The following is a 17500-nucleotide window of genomic DNA, read 5'->3' as shown; positions in this document are numbered from 1 at the left end:
CCATTCCATAAAAATCCTCCCCAATAGACCCCCAAAAGTGCTTATAAAACTCAGATGGTAAACCATCGATGCCAGGGGCTCGGCCTGTTGGGAGCTGCATAACTGCAGTGGGCCCAGTGGATAGCTCCTGCAGAGTAATGTCAGAGTCCAAAACAGCTCTCTGGTCAGGTGCCCAATTGAGGAAGACCGTGTAACAACTGTTCAGTACACAGAGAATCACAATCCTCCGCCTTATAGAAGGCAGAGTAAAAATCCACCGCATGTTGGTGCATTTCACTGTCATCCGTGGTCACCTTCCAATCAGGGAGACGAAGGCAGACCACCTGTTTACGTTGCAGTGTCGACTGTCCTAGGTTTCTTTTTTTAAAGCGCTCGGTGCGTCCATATCCTTTAGGGAAGCAAAACAAGACCTAAATCAAGGCACCCGTCATTCTTTCGTGTCGAAACGACCTCAGTTCATGTCTCTTGTCCTGTCATGACTAGTCCGGGGTCATTCTGAGTGAGCAACTTCAAGTCAATAGATTTGATTTCCTGTTCAAGGGCGTTGATAGTCTCTTTAAGTTGAATATGAGACAGAGCAGTATACTGTTGACAAGACACACACCTTCCCAACCTCCCACCATTGTCTCAAGGACTCAAATGTCCCTTTTGTAGCTCCCCATTTCTCCCAAAACAAAAAACCTTTCACAAAACATGACATCATGTAACAACTTAACATTAAAATACCAGTAAGGTGATGACCTTGGTGGACAGGACAAGTGAATATCAACAGACACATTATGGTGATCAGAGAAACCCACAGGAGTAATATCACACCTGTCAACCCTACTACAGTAATAGTGACTACAGTAGTGATCAGATACATACCACCTGTCTAACCTTCCAACCCTACTACAGTAGTGATCAGATACATACCACTTGTCTAACATTCCAACCCTACTACAGTAGTGATCAGATACATACCACCTGTCTAACCTTCCAACCCTACTACAGTAGTGATCAGATACATACCACTTGTCTAACCTTCCAACCCTACTACAGTAGTGCTTAGATACAAACAACCTGTCTAACCTTCCAACCTTACTACATTAGTGATCAGATACATACAACCTGTCTAACCTTCCAACCCTACTACAGTAGGGATCAGATACATACCACCTGTCTAACCTTCCAACCCTACTACAGTAGGGATCAGATACATACCACCTGTCTAACCTTCCAACCCTACTACAGTAGTGATCAGATACATACCACCTGTCTAACCTTCCAACCCTACTACAGTAGTGATCAGATACATACAACCTGTCTAACCTTCCAACCCTACTACAGTAGTGATCAGATACATACAACCTGTCTAACCTTCCAACCCTACTACAGTAGTGATCAGATACACACAACCTGTCTAATCTTCCAACCCTACTACAGTAGTGATCAGATACATACAACCTGTCTAACCTTCCAACCCTACTACAGTAGTGATCAGATACATACAACCTGTCTAACCTTCCAACCCTACTACATTAGTGATCAGATACATACAACCTGTCTAACCTTCCAACCCTACTACAGTAGTGATCAGATACATACAACCTGTCTAACCTTGCTGCGCTGACACGACCTTCATTAACCTTTAGCCATGTGTACTGCATAACTTTCACATTTCTAACTCTCCACACATCAGAAAGCTCAAACTCAGTTAATAGGCCAGACAGGCAAGTGGCTGACCGCAGGTGAGGTTCTTCAGCAGTGAGGTCAACAGTAAAATCCACTGTAAAGTTCCAGTCCCCCCCCCTAAAACCATACACCCCTCTTGATCACACTGTCTTAAGGTTTCCTTTATTTTATCAAAACCAACAATACGCTCTGTACCCTCATTAAGAGCATAAACGTGACTGAGTACATGCTGCCCCTCCCACCACATACCCCAGTCAACTTCAGTAGCCTCATCAATATGTGTCCCTTGTAGAAAAACTTAATTTCTCTTTTATTACTTCAACACCCAAGCCCTCTTATTCCTAGCCCCACCTGAACCCCTCCTGTACCCCATCACTCGTAGTGGGCATCTCCTCCACTACCTGGGAGACTAGCCCCACCTGAACCCCCTCCTGTATCCCCATCACTTGTAGTGGGCATCTCCTCCACTACCTGGGAGACTAGCCCCACCTGAACCCCATTTGCTGCTGTGGGCATCTCCTCCCTACATCAGTGGGCCCCAGGCGTTACAGGCCCACCTCTCCCAACATCAGTGGGTCCAGGCGTTACGAGGCCCACCTCTCCCTATATCAGTGGGCCCCAGGCGTTACGAGGCCCACCTCTCCCTATATCAGTGGGCCCCAGGCGTTACGAGGCCCACCTCTCCCTATATCAGTGGGCCCCAGGCGCGAGGCCCACCTCTCCCTACATCAGTGGGCCCAGGCGTTACAGGCCCACCTCTCCCTACATCAGTGGGCCCAGGCATTACGAGGCCCATCTCTCACTACATCAGTTGGCCCAGGCATTACGAGGCCCATCTCTCCCTACATCAGTGGGCCCATCAGGCTACGAGGCCCATCTCTCCCCACATCAGTGGGCCCCAGGCATTACGAGGCACACCTCTCCCTACATCAGTGGGCCCAGGCATTACGAGGCCCATCTCTCCCTACATCAGTGGGCCCCCAGGCGTTACGAGGCCCATCTCTCCCTACATCAGTGGGCCCCAGGCATTACGAGGCCCACCTCTCCCTACATCAGTGGGCCCAGGCATTACGAGGCCCATCTCTCCCTACATCAGTGGGCCCCAGGCGTTACGAGGCCCATCTCTCCCTACATCAGTGGGCCCCAGGCGTTGAGGCACACCTCTCCCTACATCAGTGGGCCCAGGCGTTACGAGGCCCACCTCTCCCTACATCAGTTGGCCCAGGCGTTACGAGGCCCACCTCTCCCTACATCAGTGGGCCCAGGCATTACGAGGCCCATCTCTCCCTACATCAGTGGGCCCCAGGCGTTACGAGGCCCATCTCTCCCTACATCAGTGGGCCCCAGGCGTTACGAGGCCCACCTCTCCCTACATCAGTGGGTCCAGGCGTTACGAGGCCCACCTCTCCCTACATCAGTGGGTCCAGGCGTTACGAGGCCCACCTCTCCCTACATCAGTGGGCCCCAGGCATTACGAGGCCCACCTCTCCCTACATCAGTGTGTCCAGGCGTTATGAGGCTCACCTCTCCCTAGATCAGTGAGCCCCAGGCGTTACGAGGCCCACCTCTCCCTAGATCAGTGGGCCCCAGGCATTACGTGGCCCACCTCTCCTTACATCAGTGGGTCCAGGCATTACGAGGCCCACCTCTCCCTACATCAGTGGGTCTAGGCGTTACGAGGCCCACCTCTCCCTAGATCAGTGGGCCCCAGGCATTACGAGGCCCACCTCTCCCTACATCAGTGGGTCCAGGCGTTACGAGGCCCACCTCTCCCTACATCAGTGGGCCCAGGCGTTACGAGGACCACCTGCCCCCCCCCCTCTACCTTTTCGGGCAAGCATATCGCTTTATGGCCAACATCATCACACTCAAAACACCGTTGACTACCCGTACTAGCATAAGCCATGTACAGTCTATTGTCATACTTGACTTTAAACAATAACTCTAAAGTCGGGTGATTCCAAAAACATAAACACCTGTCGCCGAAACGACATAACCTGTTTCATCGCCGGGTGTTTGCAACCCAACGGGACAATCTTAATTGAACTGGCGAACTTCCCAAACCGCGATAACTCGCGCTCCAACAGCTCATTGGGAATAAACGGCGGTACATTTCGTAACTTGAATAAACATTCCTATAAGAGGTACGCCATGCTCAACCATCCGATCAACCAGACTCTCTTCTTTAAGAAGTACGCCATGCTCAACCATCCGATCAACCAGACACTCTTCTTTAAGAAGTACGCATCCGATCATGCTCAACCATCCGATCAACCAGACACTCTTCTTTAAGAAGTACGCCATCCTCAACCATCCGATCAACCAGACACTCTTCTTTAAGAGTACACCATGCTCAACCATCCGATCAACCAGACACTCTTCTTTAAGAAGTACGCCATGCTCAACCATCCGATCAACCAGACACTCTTCTTTAAGAAGTACGCCATCCTCAACCATCCGATCAACCAGACACTCTTCTTTAATACGCCACTCAACCATCCGATCAACCAACACTCTTCTTTAAGAAGTACACCATGCTCAACCATCCGATCAACCAGACACTCTTCTTTAAGAAGTACGCCATGCTCAACCATCCGATCAACCAGACACTCTTCTTTAAAGTACGCCATGCTCAACCATCCGATCAACCAGAGTCTCTTCTTTAAGAAGTACGCCATGCTCAACCATCCAATCAACCAGACACTCTTCTTTAAGAAGTACGCCATGCTCAACCATCCGATCAACCAGACACTCTTCTTTAAGAAGTACGCCATGCTCAACCATCCGATCAACCAGACACTCTTCTTTAAGAAGTACGCCATGCTCAACCATCCGATCAACCAGAGTCTCTTCTTTAAGGAGTATGCCATGCTCAACCATCCGATCAACCAGACACTCTTCTTTAAGGAGTACGCCATGCTCAACCATCCGATCAACCAGACACTCTTCTTAAGAAGTACGCCATGCTCAACCATCCGATCAACCAGACTCTCTTCTTTAAGAAGTACGCCATGCTCAACCATCCGATCAACCAGACTCTCTTCTTTAAGAAGTACGCCATGCTCAACCATCCGATCAACCAGACACTCTTTTTTAAGAAAAACCACCACCGCTTTATTCATCCGTGACACATAAGCAACATTTTCATGTCCTACCTTCTCTCCTACGGCGACCAGAAACTCCTCCGAGGTGACAGTAGCTTCAGTAACACACCTAAAGCCATGCCGAAGTGACAGGGACGGCGTCCCCAAGTGGGTCGCCACCCCCGCCAAACCCAGGGTAATTTCGACACGAAAAACAATATACTTAGTTATACCACAACAACCAAATAAAAATAATGATAACCTTAATCATGCAGAGGAAGAAAAAAAGATAGCATAAGAAAAGGAAACGTAAAAGAAAAACAAAGATATCTAACTTCTACACAACACTCACTCATACAATTCCCAGCATGCACCAAACACTCCCAGCATGCAGAGAGAGAGAGATGAGAAAGACACAGAGAGAGAGATGCTTACACACACAGATGCAGACCAGTGAGCAGACATGAGCACACACAGACATGCATACACATGCACATACTCAAGACTAATACACATGTACATAGGCACTCACCCTCACAGGTATACTGCACAGTCACACTGCATACCCAGGCATACTGCACCCTCAGGCATACTGCACCCTCAGGCATACTGCACACCCAGGCATACTGCACCCTCAGGTATACTGCACCCTCAGGCATACTGCATACCCAGGCATACTGCACCCTCAGGTATACTGCACCCTCAGGCATACTGCATACACAGGCATACTGCACCCTCAGGTATACTGCATACCCAGGCATACTGCATACCCAGGCATACTGCACCCTCAGGTATACTGCACCCTCAGGCATACTGCACCCTCGGGCATACTGCACCCTCAGGCATACTGCATACCCAGGCATACTGCACCCTAAGGTATACTGCACCCTCAAGCATACTGCACCCTCAGGCATACTGCACCCTCAGGCATACTGCACCCTCAGGCATACTCCACCTTCAGGCATAGTGCACCCTCAGGCATAGTGTACCCTCAGGCATAGTGCACCCTCAGGTATACTGCACCCTCAGGCATACTGCACCCTCAGGCATACTGGACCCCAGGCATACTGCACCCTCAGGTATACTGCACCCTCAGGCATACTGCACCCTCAGGCATACTGGATACCCAGGCATACTGCACCCTCAGGCATACTGCACCCCAGGTATACTGCACCCTCAGGCATACTGCACACTCAGACATACTGCACCCTCAGGCATACTGCATACCCAGGCATACTGCACCCTCAGGCATAGTGCACCCTCAGCCATACTGCATACCCACGCATGCTGCACCCTCAGGTATACTGCACCCCCAGGCATAGTGCACCCTCAGGCATACTGCATACCCAGGCATACTGCACCCTCAGGCATTCTGCATACCCAGGCATACTGCATACCCAGGCATACTGCACCCTCAGGCATACTGCACCCTCAAGCATACTGCACCCTCAGGCATACTGCACCCTCAAGCATACTGCACCCTCAGGCATACTGCACCCTCAGGCATACTGCACCCTCAGGCATACTGCATACCCAGGCATACTGCACCCTCAGGCATACTGCACACACCCCATCTCACAAGACCTAAAATAAAAATCTAATCATCCATGCTCTAATACTAAACCAACACACTTACAACGATATGCAACCACGCCTCTATCCAAGACATGGAACCACGCCTCTATCACAGACATGCAACCACACCTCTATCAAAGCCATGCAACCACGCCTCTATCAAAGCCATGCAACCACGCCTCTATCAAAGCCATGCAACCACGCCTCTATCAAAGACATGGACGCCTCTATCAAAAACAAGCCTCTATCAAAGACATGGAACCACGAACCACTCTATCAAAGACATGGAACCACGCCTCTATCAAAGACATGCAACCACGCCTCTATCAAAGACATGCAACCACGCCTCTATTAAAGACATGGAACCACGCCTCTATCAAAGACATGGAACCACGCCTCTATCAAAGACATGGAACCACGCCTCTATCAAAGACATGGAACCACGCCTCTATCAAAGACATGGAACCACGCCTCTATCAAAGACATGGAACCACGCCTCTATCAAAGACATGCAACCACGCCTCTATTAAAAGCCATGGAACACCTGACAGACACAGAGTGGAAAGACAAACATACAATTTACATTAACAAAAATAACCCTCTGCTCTCCATGTTGTGCTGCCTGCGATGTGACACTCTTGAGCAATGGACTGACTTCAATCGCTGTGTGTGGACCACTAAGGAATCCATTAATATCTGAGACTTGGTGCTTTCAGTCCAAGTCACGTGTTGCCCACTGTCCTCTCCTCTCTGAATGACACTGCATGTTTTAAAAGGATTCGTCCCTTTAGACAACATGAAACAACATGACAAACAACTCCCCATCTGTTGTCTTGCTTTCAAACATCCCTCCATCTCTGGTTGGCCTCCCTTCCCATCACTCTCTATCTCCATCCTTCTCTGGTTGTCCTCCCTTCCCATCTCTCTCTCTCTCCAACCCACCCTTACTCTCCATCCCTCTCTCTCTCTCTTTATCTCCCTCTCCATCCCTCTCTTTCTCTCTCATCCCTCTCTTTCTCTCTCCATCCCTCTCTTCCTCTCTCTCTCATCCCTCTCTCTCATCCCTCTCTTTCTCTCTCCATCCCTTCATCCCTCTCCCCATCCCTCTCTTCTCTCTCCATCTCTCTCTCTCCAACCCTCTCTTTCTCTCTCAATCCCTCCCTCTCCTTCTCTTTCTCCAACCCTCTCTTTCTCTCTCCATCCCTCTCTTTCTCTCTCCATCCCTCTCTTTATCTCTCTCATCCCTCTCTCTCTCCATCCCTCCATCCCTCTCCTTCTCTCTCTCTCTCTCTCTTCCATCCCTCTCTTTCTCTCTCCATCCCTCTCCTTTCTCTCTCTCCATCCCTCTCTTATCTCTCTCCATCCCTCTTTCTCTCTCCATCCCTCTCTTTCTCTCTCCATCCCCTTTTTATCTCTCTCCTCTCTCCATCTCCATCCCTCTCTCCATTATTCTCTCTCTCTCCATCCTTCTCTGGTTGTCCTCCCTTCCCATCTCTCTCTCTCTCTCTCTCTCTCTCTCTCTCTCTATCCCTCTCTCTCTCCATCCTTGTCTTTCTCTCTCTCCATCTTTCTCTCTCCATCCCTCTCTTTCTCTCTCTCCATCCCTCTCCCTTTCTCTCTCTCCATCCCTCTCTTTCTCTCTCCATCCCTCTCTTTCTCTCTCTCCATCCCTCTCTCCCTCTCTCCATCCTTCTCTTTGTCTCTCTCCATCCCTCTCTTTCTCTCTCCATCCCTCTCTTTCTCTCTCCAACCCTCTCTTTCTCTCTCCATCCCTCTCCATCCCTCTCCTTCTCTCTCTCTCTCTCTCCATCCCATTCTCTCTCTCCATCCTTCTCTCTCTCTCCATCCCCCTCTCTCTCTCACTCTCTCTCTCTTTGTCCCATTTTGTGAATTCTTGGTAGGTGAGCGATAGACACACCAGAACGCTCTCCTTCCATCCATCTGATGCAGTAGATAGATACACCAGACCTCTCTTATTGACCTCTTAAACTGTGTGTAGATGTGTTTTGACTGGCTAGAGCCAGAGGTACTGGGAGGAGAGGAGAAGAGAGGATGATACAAAGAGAATCTCTCTTCTGTTGTTTTATTCTGTTTGGTATGCAGTTAGACTACAGCTCTGCAGTAGCATATAGCTCTGCTCTCTCTCTATCCTTCCTCTCTATCTGTCGCTATCTTCTCTCTCTCTCACTTCCTCTCCATCTCTGTCTGTCCCTATCTCTCACTTCCTTCCTCCATCTCTGTCTGTCCCTATCTTCTCTCTCTCTCCTTCCTCTCCATCTCTGTCTGTCCCTATCTTCTCTCTCTCTCTCCTTCCTCCTCTCTATCTTGTCTGTCCCTATCTTCTCTCTCTCTCCTTCCTCTCTATGTCTGTCTGTCGCTATCTTCTCTCTCTCCCTCTCTCTATAATCTCTCTCCTTCCTTTCTATCTTTGTCTGTCACTATCTTCTCTCTCTCCCTCTCTCTGCTCTCTCCTTCCTCTCTATATCTGCTCTCTCCTTCCTCTCTATATCTGTCTGTCGCTATCTTCTCTCTCTCCCTCCCTCCTGATGTCTTTCAGGAATATATAAAGACCGCAACATTACTGTAACAAGCCGCAGTGTGTGTGTGTGTGCGTGTGCGTGTGTGTGTGTGCACCCCCTGGGTAGCTGGGTAGTTCAGTAGCTCCTTTCCCTCTTCTGTAGAACCACAACCATTGTGAGAGGAAGGGGAGGAGGGGAAGGAGAGGGGAAGGGAAGGAGAGGGGAGGGGAAGGGAAGGAGAGGGGAGGGGAAGGGAAGGAGAGGAGCGAAAGGAGAGGATGGGAAGGAGAGGAGGGGAAGGAGAGGACGAATGAGAGGGGGGAAAGGAGAGGATGAAGGAGAGGGGAGGGGAAGGAGAGAAGGGGAAGGAGAGGAGGAAAGGAGAGGATGAAGGAGAGGAGGGGAAGGAGAGAAGGCATTAATACACATCCCCATTCACACTGTATCATAAAGACATTAATACACGAACAGTGTCAGGGGATGTGAAAGAAGTTGTGACAAAAGTTTTGGGGGTGAGGAAGTGGAGGAACATGTTCTATTATTCATGTAGAAATGCTTTCTGGGTAATTTCACCTCCTTATTCTACTGCCGCAGAGTCACCTCGCACACACATACACACACCCCTCGGAGAAGAACCTCATTCAAATTGAAGATGAGGAAAATTCTTCCCCCTGGGCGGAAACCAAACCGCGATTGAGAAGCAGCTACTAAATATTGAAGAGGGAGAGGCAAAGGGGCTACAGCCAAAGTCAAAGCTGTGTGTGTGTATGTGCGCGCGTGTGTTTGTGTGTGCGTGTGTTTGTGTGTGCGTGCGTGTGTTTGTGTGTGCGCACGTGTGTGCGTGTGTTTGTGTGTGCGTGCGTGCGTGTGTTTGTGTGTGCGTGTGTTTGTATGTGCGTGCGTGTGTGCGTGTGGTTGTGTGTGCGTGTGTTTGTGTGTGCGTGCATGTGTTTGTGTGTGCGTGCGTTTGTGTGTGCGTGCGTGCGTTTGTGTGTGCGTGCGTGTGTTTGTGTGTGCGTATGTGTGTGTGTGCGTGTGTTTGTGTGTGCGTGTGCGTGTGTGCGTGTGTGCGTGTGTTTGTGTGTGCGTGCGTGTGTTTGTGTGTGCGTGCGTGTGTTTGTGTGTGCATGCGTGTGTTTGTGTGTGCGTGCGTGTGTTTGTGTGTGCGTGCGTGTGTTTGTGTGTGCGTGCGTGTGTTTGTGTGTGCGTGTGTTTGTGTGTGCGTGCGTTTGTTTGTGCGTGTGTTTGTGTGTGCGTGCGTGTGTTTGTGTGTGCGTTTGCGCGTGCGTGCGTTTGTGTGCGTGGTTGTTTGCGTGCGTGCGTGCGTGTGTTTGTGTGTGCGTGCGTGTGTGTGTGTGTGGTTGTTTGCGTGCGTGCGTGTGTTTGTGTGTGCGTTTGCGCGTGCGTGCGTGCGTTTGTGTGCGTGTGCGTGTGTGAGGTTGTTTGCGTGCGTGCGTGTGTTTGTGTGTGTGTGCGTGCGTTTGTGCGTGTGTGTGTGTGTGCGTGCGTAGTTGTAGAGAGGGGGCTATGAATAAGAACTCATGTAGCAAAACAAGACACAAACATGCTGGCTCAGTCCTAACTGTCACCTCACTGTCCATCATAGAAGATAGACTACAGAGCCTTGGAAGAATGATTTCCTACCATCAACCTCCTGTTACTCTTAGCTTCTGGCGTATCTTTTTAGCCTTGTTGTTTCTGCTGCCTCTGATGCTGTTTGTAGTTGTTTTCTCTGCTATTTCCTGTTGCGAATACACCAGCAGTCAGGAAGCAGGTGTAGAAGGTCAGTTTCATAACGATAAATGCAGATTAATAAAACATGAGAAGAGTACAGGACGTGAATCAAAAGCAATACTACCTAGTGACTAATGGCTACTGAAATGAAGGGAGAGTAATCAAGGAATTAATGATGTTCAGGTGTGTGTAATGATGAGGACCAGGTGTGTGTAATGAAGAGGACCAGGTGTGTGTAATGAAGAGGACCAGGTGTGGGTAATGATGAGGACCAGGTGTGGGTAATGATGAGGACCAGGTGTGGGTAATGATGAGGACCAGGTGTGGGTAATGATGAGGACCAGGAGTGTGTAATGAAGAGGACCAGGTGTGTAATGATGAGGACCATGTGTGTGTAATGATGAGGACAAGGTGTGCGTAATGATGAGGACCAGGTGTGTGTAATGATGAGGACCAGGTGTGTGTAATGAAGAGGACCAGGTGTGCGTAATGATGAGGACCAGGTGTGTGTAATGATGAGGACCAGGTGTGTGTAATGATGAGGACCAGGTGTGGGTAATGAAGAGGACCAGGTGTGGGTAATGAAGAGGACCAGGTGTGGGTAATGAAGAGGACCAGGTGTGTGTAATGAAGAGGACCAGGTGTGTGTAATGAAGAGGACCAGGTGTGCGTAATGATGAGGACCAGGTGTGTGTAATGATGAGAACCAGGTGTGTGTAATGATGAGAACCAGGTGTGGGTAATGATTGTTGCCAGGAGCAGGGGTTAGTAAATTGGAGAGAAAGAGAGAGCAAGAATAAATCAGCTCAATGTAATTGAAGAATCCATAGACTCTAACCACTTCTGGGATTATTGGAAAACACTAAACAAACAACAACACAAATGGTTATCTATCCAAAAAGGAGATTCTCCAATCTTTTTGGCTCTATAACAAAGAACAAACAGCAAAAACATATACATTGTCAAATACAAACGTTTGAATCAACTTTCAAAAACTACCAGAAACCACTGGATTCTCAAATGAACGTGAGTGAACTCCAAGGACAAAATACAAAACCTCCAACCCAAAAAGGCCTGCGGTGTTAATGGTATCCTAAATATACAGACCACGAATTCTGATTGGCTAAACTTAAACTCTTTAACAGCATCCTTAGCTCTGGCATCTTCCCCAATATTTGAAACCAAGGACTGATCAGCCTAATTCACAAAGTGGATATGTGTGGGGTATGCATCAGCAGCAACCTTGGGAAAATCCTCGGCATTATCATTAACAGCAGACTCTTACATTTCCTCAGTGAACACAATGTTCACAGAGAGAGAGAGAGAGAGAGAGAGAGAGAGAGAGAGAGGGAGGGAGACAGAGAGGGAGACAGAGAGAGAGAGAGAGAGAGAGACAGAGACAGCGAGAGACAGAGAGAGGAGAGAGAGGAGAGAGAGAGAGAGAGAGAGAGAGAGAGAGAGAGAGAGAGAGAGGGAGAGAGGGAGAGATAGGGAGGGAGAGAGAGAGAGAGAGAGAGAGAGAGAGAGAGAGAGAGAGAGAGACAGAGAGAGAGAGACAGAGAGAGAGAGAGAGAGAGAGAGATAGGGAGAGAGGGAGAGATAGGGAGAGAGAGAGAGATAGGGAGAGAGAGAGAGAGAGAGAGAGAGAGAGAGAGAGATAGGGAGAGAGAGAGATAGGGAGAGAGAGAGACAGGGAGAGAGAGAGACAGAGAGAGCGAGAGAGAGAGAGATAGGGAGAGAGAGAGAGAGAGAGAGAGGGGGACAGAGATCTCAGTAAGACCGAAATAATGGTGTTCCAAAAAAGGTCCAGTCACCAGGACCACAAATACAAAGTCCATCTAGACACTGTTGCCCTAGAGCACACAAAAAACTATACATACCTTGGCCTAAACATCAGCGCCACAGGTAACTTCCACAAAGCTGTGAACGATCTGAGAGACAAGGCAAGAAGGGCATTCTATGCCATCAAAAGGAACATAAATTTCAACATACCAATTAGGATTTGGCTAAAAATACTTGAATCAGTCATAGAGCCCATTGCCCTTTATGGTTGTGAATTCTGCAAAAATATCCTCCGTGTACAACGTAGAACACCAAATAATGCATGCAGAGCAGAATTAGGCCGATACCCACTAATTATCAAAATCCAGAAAAGAGCTGTTAAATTCTATAACCACCTAAAAGGAAGCGATTCCCAGACCTTCCACAACAAAGCCATCACCTACAGAGAGATGAACCTGGAGAAGAGTCCCCTAAGCAAGCTGGTCCTGGGGCTCTGTTCACAAACACAAATACACCCCACAGAGCCCCAGAACAGCAGCACAACTTGACCCAACCAAATCATGAGACAACAAAAAGATAATTACTTGACACATTGGAAAGTATTAACAAAAAAACAGAGCAAACTAGAATGCTATTTGGCCCTAAACAGAGAGTACACAGCGGCAGAATACCTGACCACTGTGACTGACCCAAAATGAAGGAAAGCTTTGACTATGTACAGACTCAGTGAGCATAGCCTTGCTATTGAGCAAGACCTGGCTCTCAAGAGAAGACAGGCTATGTGCTCACTGCCCAAAAAATGAGGTGGAAACTGAGCTGCACTTCCTAACCTCCTGCCCAAATGTATGACCATATTAGAGACACATATTTTCCTCAGATTACACAGACCCGCAAAGAATTAGAAAACAAACCTGATATTGATAAACTCCCATATTTATTGGGTAAAATTCCACAGTGTGCCATCATAGCAGCAAGATGTGTGACCTGTTGCCACAAGAAAAGGGCAACCAGTGAAGAACAAACACCATTGTAAATACAACCCATATTTATGCTTATTTATTTTCCCTTGTGTACATTAACCATTTGTACATCGTTACAACACTGTATATATACATAATATGACATTTGTAATGTCTTTATTCTTTTGGAACTTCTGTATGTTAAATGTTTACTGTTCATTTGTTTTTGTTTCACTTTTGTAAAATATCCACATCACTTGCTTTGGCAATGCTAACATATGTTTCCCATGCCAATAAAGTCCCTTGAAATTAATTTAATTGAGAGAGAGAGGGGGGGGAGTAGATTGATAGTTGAGTGCATTAAGAGCAGGAGAAGACTATAGGAGGTGATGGAAGACTATAGAAGACTATAGGAGACTATAGGAGGTGATGGAAGACTATAGGAGGTGATGGAAGACTATAGAAGACTATAGGAGGTGATGGAAGACTATAGGAGACTATAGGAGGTGATGAAAGACCATAGGAGACTATAGGAGGGGATGGAAGACTATAGGAGACTATAGGAGGGTATGGAAGAATATAGGAGGGGATGGAAGAATATAGGAGGTGGTGGAAGACTAAAGAAGGTGATGGAAGTATATAGGAGGTGATGGAAGTATATAGGAGGTGATGGGAGACTATAGGAGGTGATGGGAGACTATAGGAGGTGATGGGAGACTCTAGGAGGTGATGGGAGAATATAGGAGAGGATGGAAGTATATAGGAGGTGATGGGAGACTATAGGAGGTGATGGGAGAATATAGGAGGTGATGGGAGACTCTAGGAGGTGATGGGAGACTCTAGGAGGTGATGGGAGACTAGGAGGTGATGGGAGACTATAGGAGGTGATGGGAGTATATAGGAGGTGATGGGAGACTATAGGAGGTGATGGGAGACTCTAGGAGGTGATGGGAGACTATAGGAGAGGATGGAAGACTATAGGAGGTGATGGGAGACTATAGGAGGTGATGGAAGACTATAGGAGGTGATGGGAGACTATAGGAGGTGATGGGAGACTCTAGGAGGTGATGGAAGAATATAGGAGGTGATGGGAGACTATAGGAGGTGATGGGAGACTCTAGGAGGTGATGGGAGACTATAGGAGGTGATGGGAGACTCTAGGTGGTGATGGAAGAATATAGGAGGTGATGGGAGACTCTAGGAGGTGATGGAAGACTATAGGAGGTGATGGGAGACTATAGGAGGTGATGGGAGACTAGGTGGTGATGGAAGAATATAGGAGAGGATGGAAGACTATAGGAGGTGATGGGAGACTATAGGAGGTGATGGGAGACTATAGGAGGTGATGGAAGAATATAGGAGAGGATGGAAGACTATAGGAGGTGATGGGAGACTATAGGAGGTGATGGGAGACTCTAGGTGGTGATGGGAGTGATGGAAGACTCTAGGAGGTGATGGGAGACTATAGGAGGTGATGGAAGTATATAGGAGGTGATGGGAGACTATAGGAGGTGATGGGAGACTATAGGAGGTGATGGAAGACTATAGGAGAGGATGGAAGACTATAGGAGGTGATGGGAGACTCTAGGAGGTGATGGGAGACTCTAGGTGGTGATGGAAGAATATAGGAGAGGATGGAAGACTATAGGAGGTGATGGAAGACTCTAGGAGGTGATGGGAGACTATAGGAGGTGATGGGAGAATATAGGAGAGGATGGAAGACTATAGGAGGTGATGGGAGACTATAGGAGGTGATGGGAGACTATAGGAGGTGATGGAAGACTATAGGAGGTGATGGGAGACTATAGGAGGTGATGGGAGACTATAGGAGGTGATGGAAGACTATAGGAGGTGATGGAAGACTATAGGAGGTGATGGGAGACTATAGGAGGTGATGGAAGACTATAGGAGGTGATGGGAGACTCTAGGAGGTGATGGGAGACTCTAGGTGGTGATGGAAGAATATAGGAGAGGATGGAAGACTATAGGAGGTGATGGAAGACTATAGAAGACAATGGGAGACTATAGGAGGTGATGGGAGACTCTAGGTGGTGATGGAAGAATATAGGAGAGGATGGAAGACTATAGGAGGTGATGGAAGACTATAGGAGGTGATGGGAGACTCTAGGAGGTGATGGGAGACTCTAGGTGGTGATGGAAGAATATAGGAGAGGATGGAAGACTATAGGAGGTGATGGAAGAATTTAGGAGACTATAGAAGAATATAGGAGGTGATGGAAGTATGTAGGAGACTATAGAAGAATATAGGAGGTGATGGAAGACTATAGAAGACAATAGGAGGCTATAGGAGGTGATGGAAGACTATAGAAGACAATAGGAGACTATAGGAGGTGATGGGAGACTATAGGAGGCTATAGGAGGTGATGGGAGACTATAGAAGACAATAGGAGGCTATAGGAGGTGATGGAAGAATATAGAAGACAATAGGAGACTATAGGAGGTGATGGAAGACTATAGGAGACTATAGAAGGTGATGGGAGACTATAGAAGACAATAGGAGGCTATAGGAGGTGATGGAAGAATATAGAAGACAATAGGAGACTATAGGAGGTGATGGAAGAATATAGAAGACAATAGGAGACTATAGGAGGTGATGGGAGACTATAGGAGACTATAGGAGGTGATGGGAGACTATAGGAGGGGATGGAAGACCATAGGAGACTATAGGAGGGGATGGAAGACAATAGGAGACTATAGGAGGGGATGGGAGACTATAGGAGACTATAGGAGGTGATGGGAGACTATAGGAGGCTATAGGAGGTGATGGGAGACTATAGGAGACTATAGGAGGGGATGGAAGACCATAGGAGACTATAGGAGGGGATGGAAGACAATAGGAGACTATAGGAGGGGATGGGAGACTATAGGAGGCTATAGGAGGTGATGGGAGACTATAGGAGACTAGGAGGGGATTGGAGACTATAGAAGACAATAGGAGACTATAGGAGGTGATGGAAGACTATAGGAGACAATAGGAGACTATAGGAGGTGATGGGAGACTATAGAAGGCTATAGGAGACTATAGAAGGGGATGGAAGGTCAAAGAGTTAGAAAGCTTGAAATAACATCTTTCTCTCTCTCTATTATATTCCCATACCTTCCTACTACTTTCCCTCGCTACCCCTACTCTTCCTCCTCTCCCTCCTCCTCCTCTCCTTCCTCCAGGTGTATGTCTGGTGATGGGCTGTATAATCTACCCTGACGGCTGGGACAGTGACGAGGTGCGGAGGATGTGCGGTGAGCAGACGGACAAGTACAGTCTGGGAGCGTGCTCCATGCGCTGGGCTTACATCCTGGCTATCATGGGGGTTCTGAATGCCCTCATGCTCTCCTTCCTGGCTTTTGTACTGGGCAACAGGCAGGACGGACTCATGACCGAGGAACTACTGGCCGAGAGCAAGGGTGAGACTGGAGAGCATTCCATTAGGACACATTAGAACCTATATACACTCTCTCTCTCCATCTATATATCTCTCTCTCTCTCATTCCATTAGGACATGTTGTAAGGTTGGAACGTCTGTGAGTGTAATGTGTACTGTACATTTTTCGTTGTTTACTGCACTTGTGTATATTATCTACCTCACTTGCTTTGGCAATGTTAACATATGTTTCCCAATAAAGGGCCAATAAAGCCCTTCAATGGAATTGAATTGAGTGAACAAGAGAGGGTGTCCAGGGAGGAGAGAACAGAGAGAGGGGAAGAAGGGATGGCAGACAGACAGACAGACACAGACAGACACAGACAGACACAGACAGACACAGACAGACTGACTGACAGACACAGACAGACTGACTGACAGACAGACAGACAGACACAGACAGACTGATGTTGCAGCAGATGCGTAACTTGCAGCCAGGGGTCCAGGGGTCTTTTGAATGGAGGGATGGAGAAAAATGGATGATTGCTCAGCTCACTGATATCCTGTCTCAATGAAAACCATCCACCTCTCAAACACACGCTACCATGAATACATTTACATTTAAGTCATTACCAGAAGACTGCACTGGTCCAGACTGACACGCCTGCTGGTTGTCATTGGTACTACACACATAGAACTTCACATCCCATAATATATAGGTTGTTACACATTTTGTGTCTTTGATGATTCAACACAAATCCAGGAAAATTAACTAATAACTATGAACCTATCTC

The 17500-nt window shown here is 47.9% G+C and overlaps 1 protein-coding gene across 1 annotated transcript in view; it reads left to right on the top strand.

Moving 5' to 3' along the window:
- LOC135508920 (LHFPL tetraspan subfamily member 3 protein-like) overlaps positions 1-17500 on the top strand; it is a 64181-nt gene that overhangs the window by 43392 nt on the left and 3289 nt on the right. Inside the window, exon 3 of the mRNA XM_064929138.1 lies at positions 16513-16749. Coding sequence (XP_064785210.1) covers positions 16513-16749 — 237 coding nt within the window. The remainder of the gene's footprint in view (positions 1-16512; positions 16750-17500) is intronic.

Source organism: Oncorhynchus masou, chromosome 22 (assembly GCF_036934945.1).
Source record: "Oncorhynchus masou masou isolate Uvic2021 chromosome 22, UVic_Omas_1.1, whole genome shotgun sequence".
Classification (NCBI taxonomy): domain Eukaryota; kingdom Metazoa; phylum Chordata; class Actinopteri; order Salmoniformes; family Salmonidae; genus Oncorhynchus; species Oncorhynchus masou.
This window is presented reverse-complemented; position numbering and strand designations above follow the sequence as displayed.